This window comes from Daktulosphaira vitifoliae, unplaced genomic scaffold, assembly GCF_025091365.1.
Source record: "Daktulosphaira vitifoliae isolate Bord-2020 unplaced genomic scaffold, ASM2509136v1 Scaffold_1, whole genome shotgun sequence".
Classification (NCBI taxonomy): domain Eukaryota; kingdom Metazoa; phylum Arthropoda; class Insecta; order Hemiptera; family Phylloxeridae; genus Daktulosphaira; species Daktulosphaira vitifoliae.
In genome coordinates, this window is record NW_026099572.1 from 1,992,716 (window position 1) to 2,003,191 (window position 10,476).

The 10,476-nt window shown below is 25.2% G+C and overlaps 1 protein-coding gene across 1 annotated transcript; it reads right to left on the minus strand.

The window, feature by feature from the left end:
* Nucleotides 1-5,244, minus strand: LOC126893756 (mannosyl-oligosaccharide alpha-1,2-mannosidase IA-like). The gene is made up of 8 exons (XM_050664229.1): nucleotides 4,466-5,244; nucleotides 2,767-2,985; nucleotides 2,524-2,703; nucleotides 2,197-2,410; nucleotides 1,900-2,124; nucleotides 1,421-1,704; nucleotides 1,183-1,299; nucleotides 1-1,124 (listed from the first exon to the last, which is right to left on the minus strand). Exons 1-8 carry the CDS (start codon nucleotides 4,958-4,960, stop codon nucleotides 1,002-1,004), a joined length of 1,857 nt encoding a protein of 618 aa, XP_050520186.1. The 5' UTR covers nucleotides 4,961-5,244; the 3' UTR covers nucleotides 1-1,001.
* Between the last annotated feature and the right edge of the window lie 5,232 nt (nucleotides 5,245-10,476).

Genomic DNA, 10,476 nt, shown 5'->3' on the forward strand with positions numbered 1-10,476 from the left:
TTTTAGAATTTAAATGTTTTTATTTTTAATATTACACAACTAATGTTATTACAAAAACACCCACTATGTTTATGAAATAAAATATATACAAATTTGTCCATTGTGTAACAAAAGTAGTAGAAGTCAAATAATCAAAATAAAAACACATTAAATAATTTTCCTACAACCATTAAAAACAAGGATATAATTCAAACATAAAACAGTAACATTATCAACCATATGAGCATATAAATAAATTTAAAATTAAATTACATTATTGATCATTTATTTTAAAAGAAAATTTATGTTTTATTACTTAAATGTAATACACTAAAAAATGTTAATAACTAGTAAATGTTATAATTTAAATTGATGAATTTTCTAGTAAATGATGATTTTATAAATGATATACCAATAGCATCAAAGATCTAATATATTTCAATGAAATATTTCCATTTTAATTTAATTTAACTCTTCAGTTAAAAGTTAACAAAAAAATTTATTAGCTCTGAGGAATAATGACAATTATTACTATAAATAAAAATACATTAAACATTTTGAAAATTTGCTAAAAATGATAAAAAAAAAAAACAGTAAAATGTAATATTTTAATTTTATATATATAAAAAAAACAATTTAATATAAAAATAAGTTGCCAAAAAAAAATAAAAAAAATTGGTAATGACTTAACAATATCAAAGGCACTAAAGAACCTTATTTGAACCGGAAAAAGCTAAAGAATAAAATTAATTTATTATCACAGAAAATTAATCATATGCAATTAGAGAAGAGTTTTGCTACTAAATGGTTAAATTTACCATTACAATATTAAATAACATATAGTACATGTATTACATATGTATGCATAGTAATATCTCAGAATACAAAATTAATTGCACTATAGAATTAAATATAATGTAATTAGTATAACAGTTTTTTAAATGCCAACTTGTATTTCAAATTAATTTTAGGTATCAATATTTGAAATGTATTGAAATATCAAACTAATCTTGAATTTTTTTTTAATTTTTAAAAGGTCTATACATTGTATTGCGATCTTTAATTGGCAATGGATGGGCTTCTGAATTAAACACCCATTTATCTAATGGTATAACGGTATCTTCACTAAATATTAAATATAAATACTGAAAAAAAAATTTACTTTAGAAATTAACACAGAAATTAGTTTTTATTTATAAATACTTTTAGAGTTTCTGCAAAAAAGTAACTCTGTTGAACATCATCTTTGAGAGAATCTATTTGATACACATCTTTAATACCAGAATACCCACCAGACACCTTGCAATGTTTTTCAAAAGCCTGAAAAATTAATAAATTAAATCAGGTAAATTACACAGATATGGATAAAAAAAAAAAAAAACAAATTCTTTATTGAATCTTAAATTTTTATTTGATCTAATAGTGCAACTAAAATTATTACTTGAACAGCTTCCCAAGCCCAATCTCGATACTTATTGTTATGTGTTAGTCTCCATAAAACAAAGTATGATTCAACCGTTTCTGGTCTAAGAATGTTATATTTTTCAGTACCACGTACAGCAATGGCTTCATAATTTTCAGTAAATCTAAAGGCTTCAGGCCCTAATTTTGTAGCAGTTTTATCATAAGCAACATGGCATGTTTCAGTTAATCCAGCTCCAATTTCTGTATAACGTCTAGATGAATCAACATTTATGGTTTCACCAGCAAGGGCAAACATGCCTCCTATAATTTAAAATATAAATTATTATTATAATAAATAATTTAAATTAAAATACCATAATTATAAAATGTTAATCATTTTCTTTTGTTCCTATTTTTCTTATATTAAATTGGCAAACAAAATTATTGACTAATATTATTTTTGTTGCATGTTTTATTTAGTATAAAACAATAATTTTTATAGTGCATAAATTTTACCGGCAAAACAGGATAAATGATCCATCTTATGTTCAATACGTTCAAACCTCATATCAGCTAGATATTTTAACCCAGATACTGATGTTTGTACCAAATTGTCCATTACACTTGCCATGGCATCAACGAACATTTCACGAGCAATTATATCTTCTCCATTAGACTGAATATATGCCTTCAATAAATATTCATAGAAACTATCACCGAGTCCTCCCAATGAAATATGACCTAAACATAATTTTTTTAATATTTGTAAAATATTTTTATTATTTAAATATAACAATAATAGTATGCACTTACGTTGTCCCCATTTTCCAGTAACAGGATTTAAAAAATTGGGATATAGCCCATTAGGTTTCTCTAAACCCTTCACAAACTGTCTAATTCGCTCTACTTTTTCTTTGTATATATTATTTCCAGTGATATCAGATAAATAAAGAAATTCTAAGTGTAATGTTCCAAATTCTGAAAGTATACTACTTCCACCACTTGCCCAAAAATAATTTTTGCTATTCTATAAGATAAAATTTTAAGAATTATGGCAAAAATTATAACTAATAATTCAATAAAATTATTAAATTAATAGACAAATATTATAATGTATAGTAAAAATGAAAAACTACTCACTCCTGTTTTTAAATTAACTAGAGAATAAGGTATTCCAGTTGGAGTTTGAAATGCGGGTAATAATTTATTTGCAACATATTCAGCTTTATCCCGAAACATAGTGTCACCAGTCATAGCATAGCACGACAAAAAACCGCCAATATAACGAATATTTGTTTCAAAAACTGACATGTCTACTTTCTGAATAAAAAACATTTAATTATAATATATTTTTAGTTAGCATGATTAAATTATTGTTTTTACCAAATTTTCAAGAGTAAAATTATTGGCAACCCAATCTCGACCATGTTGATATTCATCATTTAATCCCATAATAAGAAGTGTATCTAATGAATCTACTATAGTTGCACCAATACTTGCTGATCCAAAAACACTTCCAGAGTGCTCACGCTTTGATACAGGTTTCAATTCATTTTTACCCCAAGCATATTTAACATAATTGTCCCATCCATGTTTCATCATCTAATAAAAGTTAAAGAAATAAAATAAATTAGAAATTTTTAAAGTGCCAATAATTAAATTCAATATTACAAAAAATAATAAAAATTTATAGTAAACTTTGCAAAAAAAAATAAAATGAATTATATTAACAACATTATCTTAAGCAAAATTTTAAATAAAAAGAAATATATATATATAATAAACATTATGGCAAAATGTAATACATTTTTTGCAAAAATATACTTACTACTTAAAAAAAAAGATTTTTTTATGTCTAGTTGAAACGTTTTAAAATTTTTCTTATTGTATTACAGTAACTAGTTTTTAATTAAAACTCTAAAATATCATTTAACTTGAAAAACTCATTTATAAAAAATTATTTTAAATCAGGATATAATAAATAATCCCTAACTTCCTGATAACTTTTACATTAAAAATATAATAATATCTATTACATGTTTTAACAATGTATTAAGTGGTGGTCAGTATTGAATTAAGGTATACTTTTAAAGACTGAACTTTCCTTTCTAAGATTTTGATAGTACCCTGATGATTTAGTTATTTTTGAAATTTATAGAGAAGAGGGTGTTTGATGGTTCAACTCCCCATTACAAATTTTACTTATAATCAAATTATTATTTTAAATAAGGTGAGAGTTCATTTATTTAAAATCCCTCATATAAATAATCAATACCAAACCACTAAGTTTCAGTCATGATAAAAAAACTGCTCATTCTCTATACCACGTCAATAAAATTAATTATGAGTCAAAAATTGAATATAATGCTTATTTTTGTTATAATACTCATTTACTATAAAATATATCAATTAAATTACAATTATTACAATTGTCAATTTGTACATTCAAAATAATGAATTTATATAAAAAAAAAAAGTTGTAGTTTTGGTTAAAGACAAATTATTATACTTTATCTTAGGAACAATATATATATAAATAAAAATTTTCATGAACAGATTACAAATACTAAAAAAAAAAAGTAACAAAGAAACTTTTTTGAGAGGTTAAACTTTGAAGCCATTAATAACATTTTTAGTTTACTTTATTTTTTGAATTACAACCATATTTTATTAATAGTAAAAACTTAATAACAAAGTACACATAATTCTTTCATGCGTGATTATAAAATTAGGATCAAAACATGTAAAAATGTAATTTAAAAATAAATAATATAGAAAATATTCCAAAAGGTAAATGAAGGATAGTTAAAAAAGTAAATGACACTTGGTTAAATGATTTAAAGTGTTAATTAAATGTAGAAAACTGAATGCTTTCTTTTACATCAATAATAAGTATTTTATTTTGTAATTCCATTATTCCATAACATTTTAAAATGTTGATTGATTATTAGTTCTTAAGTCACTACAAAATTTTAAATAAAGCTCTTAAAAAATTCATAAAAGTGTACTTATCTCTTCTATACTAGACCATCAATGTTATAAAATAATTAATTAACTAGTTTATTTTTTAATATTTACTTACAGCTTTAACAGTATTTCTTTTTTTTTTTAAATCTTCATCCCCATAATCACTTGTTTCAATATGCTTAATACTTGTTTCAGAGTTTGTAGTATAGTTGTCAGAGTATAAATTTAAGGTCATATCTATATCAGGTCTTTCCAAAACTTTTTTTTTATCTGTTTCATATTCTTCAATTTTAGCTGACAAGGCCTCTTTGTCCCATGCAACATGTGGATCTTCTAACACTCCATCATGCCGAGCATTACCTCTTACAGGTAGCAAAAGTTCTGGCCCAGCTTTCTTAATATGTTTATACACATTGTTAAAAGTCCCACTGTAAGTAGCTTTGAACTCGGGTAAATAGAATAATGCTCCAAAACATATGACTGTTAATGAAATGAACACTAGACCTACTAAACACAGCTCACTATTTCTGCGAGTTCGGCGACTAAATGGAACTGGTGCACCATTTAAGTACTTGTGATATTGAGGCAGGAGTAATGTAGAATTTGTCATAGTTATTATGTAACAACAACTATATGAATATACAGTATCAGCTTTACATAATAATTTAAAAGTATAAATTTGATTTAGAATAAGTGTTTCACAAGATATAAAATTAAACCACTAATAAAGGAAAAGGTTAAAACTGAAATACTATAAAAAGTAAAAATAAATGACCCAATTCACAATATAAATGTAAAAATAATTACTTAAAAGATCATATTTAAAAAAATTATCTTGAATACACTAATTTTATAACACTATAATGAACAATAATTCACAAACACATTTCGAAAACAAGTTTTATGCATAGTTAATTGAACTGACATGAACTATATTTATCAACTATTAACTTTAGGTGGAAAATAAAATTTAATAAAATTAAAATTTAACTAGATCATCAATTATTAATCTAGTAAAAAGTAATTTGAGAATAATATAAATACTACCTAGATAAGATAAGAATGGACCCCACATTGGATATGATAACTGTATATTGACCAAAACCTTTTAAAATAATATACTAAGAGATTGTAAAGTATTTATGGCGAACTATTTTGATGATTCACTAAAAGCTAGCGATGATTTTTCATACTAAATATTTAAATAAATCATTGTGTGATAAATTACAAAATCTTATATTTTTTGAACTTAACAACTTTTGCATGATTTTTTAAAATTTAATTTGAAACACCTAACTGGTTACTAAAAAGGTTTTAAGCTATAAAATTGACTAAATTTGAACATAATTTTTAACAATTAGATTAAATTGAATTAGATTTTAACAAGTTTAATTCAATTTTTCTCTTTAATATAATATAATAATAAAAATTTCTATCATACGTGTGTGACAGAAGATGAGTGATGGGCTAGGTCCTTATAAGACTTCAATGATGACGCCTAAGAAAGAGGACAGTTTAAGTGTACACATAGTGGTTTTACATAATTTAATTTATTGTAAGCTTAAATACTTATATACTACTAATTAACTTATACATAAGTTAAAAGTACTATAATACTTTTAATAATAATTGAAACACTTAAAATGTAAGGATATTAGTAAGTATTTTTGATTTCGACATTTTTGAGATTTCTAAAACGTTTTATATGTATTGTAAAAAAATATAGAAAGGGGAAGTTGAATTTAATCAAACACATATTTATACTAACTTATGTGACGTATGACTAATTGTATAGAACTATATGGCATGCGGATCTCACAGTTAGATTAAATTTATTCTAGAACATCTAGTGAAGTATTAAGGGTTTTAAAACCTCGGGAGAATTTATAATTGATGTTCCCTCTAAAAACCTTTGTTGAGCAAAAAAAGTCATTAAAAATTTTTTTTTAGCTTAAAAATTTTAGCTACACCTACTATAATTTTTAAAAAAGTTTAGAATATGTATAAACACAAGAACATGCACAAACATAACCTTAAGACACTTTGGAGAAGGTACCCTTTCTACATCAGAGATAGAAATAGAATAAAACAAATATTTTTTGGGGTGAAAAATTTTAATATTTTTTCCACATTTTACAAATATTTTATCTTCGATGCGAAGCTGAGAAGGTATTGGTTTTACTAAGTTGTGTTTATTTTTTTATTTTTGTGTCTGTTACCACTTTTTCTCAGATCTCACCGAACCGATTTCTTTCAATGATACGTCAAAAGATCACAAATCGTATCTAGTCGAAGACATAACCTTAAAAATTGAAAAAATTTTCCTCGTTCCCCGTAAATGGGGGAAACCTCCAAAAAAATTACAAATTTAAAAATCGCTAATTTTCAAAATTTTTTCAATTTTTTTTACTTAAAATTGCTATAACTTTTTTAAAAATAACCAAATCAATATAATTCTTTTTTATATAGATGCATGATATCATTACCTTTCATTTGGTATACTTTTTTTTTATATGTGACCCATTACTTGCCCACAGGGTGGGATTTTAAATGACAACTTTTTCACAAAAAATTAATTTTTCAACTTGATTTTTGAAAATGTTCCGGAACGTCTGACACTTTTATATATATCTTAAATTAAAGCTTATGTAATGTACTTTATTATGAAAAAAAAAATTTCGGACTTTATCTTATCTTCACGGTGAAAATGGCTACCGAATGCTATTATTGTATGAAAATTTTCGATTTTATATTTTACATTTTTAACTTTATAATGCTATGACATATTGAAAAGTGTATGGATCAACATTATTTTTTTATGAGAAATAATATTTTTAATTATCCCTTTTTCATTCGACATACTTTATCTTAATTAGGATATTAATAATGAACTAGCAGATCATGTAGCTTTTGGAATAATCCACCAATTTTTTAAAATTAAACACTATCTAAAGATTTGCATCGAAGCGTTTTTTTTATTATAGTGATTTTAATCACTGTCAGATATCATTATACTTGATCTATGTCACGTCACTACTGTGCCGCGACCCCCCCTGTGCTGGGTTTTGTTATTTTCTATGTTTAAATATATTTAATAGTAAATATATTTTTAATAATACTAAAATTGGTTTCCATAGCTTTAAACTGATAATTAGTCGTGTTATTTTATGTTATTCAAATTCAATCGTCAGTTCTACGATTACTAAATATAACTTGCGTACTTCACATCAAAATTAACCATCTCAACAGTGTTTACAATTTGAAAAGATAATCAAAAACTGGAAAGATTTTTTGATAGGTCTAATTCAGCTCTGCCTTCTATTTTGTTATTCATTTTGCATATTTCTAGTCATTTTGTATAAACTTTATCAATACCTTATTGCAAAGTATGAACGTCCAGTAAATGAATCGTTCGATAATATAAACTCATCCAATCCATGCACGACGGCTGAAATTAATCCATATGATAAACATGTAACGTTAACAAAAACAGGAATTGACCATACGATTGCTGTAGAATTATCAATGGAGACGTTGGAACAAACACACAATATGTTTATATCAAACTCCGAAATGGAATTAGACCCTACGGCAAAAAGAGTAATGATTACATTACCAAGAAAACTGCCAAGTCTTATTGAACACGATAGACTTAAAATTGACTTCTTAGATCATTTTAAGCCACAAAAGAAGTGTATTACAAAAAAGCAACCCTTGAAAATGCAGTCAAAATCATTTATCATTGTAGCGGAACGCATTTGTTTGTTTGTCAGTGGGAAAAAAACGGTACTTTGATAAACCTGAAGTGTTATGTCCACAAAGCGTAAAAATTCGTATATTAGACGGAACAAAAAAATGTGGGTCTTATAAATATGGACAGTTATATTTTGAAAAAAATGTATTGATACAAACAGTTGTTTTGAAACTAAAACGTAAATATTCATTAAAAATAATCCCATAAAACATATTGTAATATTTAGCTGTTATAAAATTATTTCAAATTTCATTTTTAATGTTTAGAAACTTGTAGTAAAACTAATTTAAAGTATTTTTGTTTATAAAATATTCTTTTCATAAATGAATTGTTTAATAAATCTTTGTTGGATAATTTAAAATCATTATTAAGGACATTTGATGTCAAGGTTATAAATAATATATATAATATAATTATATAATGAAATATTTTTCATACAAATATTTTTTAAAACAAAATATTACTACAGGTCTACTTTAAAAATCATTTATTTATAGATATATGTGTTTTAAATTATTTCTTAAATCATATTAATTTGATAAGTAAGATTATATAAAAATTAAAATTTCTTTAAAGTTACAAATATTTAATATACATGTTTAATTATGATGTATGTTTTATTAACTTTTTTAAATTACACATATTATTATACTTATATTTTTGTGTATTTATTTAATTGAAGTAAGATGATTATGAACAACAATGACAAAGCAAATAGTTTTATGTTATTTTTTTTTTGAAAAACTCAATAATTGAGTTATTTAATTATTGAATTTAAATGAACATACAACATTTTATGTTTTAAAATTGAAGATACAACTTTTAAAAAAAAAAATTAGTTTTTAAATGCCTAAGTTCGTAATAAACTTTATGTTATACAATGTATACAGAATGATCCTGTTATAATGAATCAAAAAATAAAATAATGAATGTTTTTTTTTTTTAGTTTTTTAAATTTACATGCTTTTTTCATTTATTAATCATGAAATATTTTCAACGTTGATACCTCACAAGGTGAAGTGAACCTACAATAGTTATATAATTATTGGAGAAAATACGCGACAATGATAGGTAGTCAGTCTGACTATGTTATATTTTTAATGATTCTTCTTCTTCTTCTTGGGTTTATTGGGCCTTTAAGACCATCCCGTCTCACAACAAAGCTTCCAGCATTCTCTGTCCACTGCCAAATCCCTCCAATTGGACACACCTCCCATCTGCTCAACATCCTTTTTTACAACATCATCCCAGCGCATTCTTGGTCTTCCCAAAGGTCTTTTACCTACAGGATATGGAATTGCCTAATGATATGTAAGATCGATTCATGTACAGCAAAACCAGTCCCTAGTTTGTGCCCTCGTTCCTTTCTTCCATTTATGATTGTTGTTTGTGACATTTTTGTTATTCCCGCATCCTCCAATCTCATCTCTTGTAACGCCACAAACTTCAATTTGTATCTCTCCACTTCACCTATTAATTCCGCTGCTGCTTCAGGTTTGTATAGTGTTCGTATATTCCAAGTACCACATTTTAAATCCGATATCCAATTTCCAGTCGTTTTTCCCAATCTAGTCCGAGGCTTGTTGTTGTTCGAATCCTGAACATGAAGTTTTTACAGTACAGGTTGTCGGCCTGTAGCTAACCTATCTAAAGATAGGTGTCAGAGTTATCTTTCGATAACCCTAACAACTAGGGTACGCGAGGTCGTCATACCCGTAGACTTAATAAAGTCTCCCTTGCGGGAATTTTAATGATGATTAAATAAAAAAAAAAACGCTTCGATGCAAATCTTTAGATAGTGTTTAATTTTAAAAAATTGGTGGATTATTCCAAAAGCTTCATAAACTGCTTGTTCCTTTTTAATATCCTGATTAAGACAAAGTATGTAGAATAAAAAAGAAATTATTAGAAAATAGTATTTCCCATAAAAAAATTATATTGATAAAAAAACTTTTCAATACACTTGGTAGCCATTTTCACCTTGAAGAGAAAATAAAGTCCGAAATTTTTTTTTACCATTATAAAGTATATTACATTAGCTTTAATTTAAGATATATATAAAAGTGTCAGACCTTCCGGAACACTTTCAAAAGTTACGTTGAAAAAGTTCTACTTTCTATATGCATTTTTATGTTTTGAATCCCCCCTGTATTTAGGGAAATGGTCCGATTTAAAAAAACAGTATGTCGAATGAAAGATCTATATAAATACTACTTCTCATAAAAAAATTGTAATGATTCATACATTTTTCAAAAAGTTATAGCATAATAAAGTTAAAAATGGAAAATACAAAATCGAAAATTTTCACACAAAAATAGCATTCGGTAGCCATTTTCACCATGAAGATAAGATAAAGTCCGAAATTTTTTTTT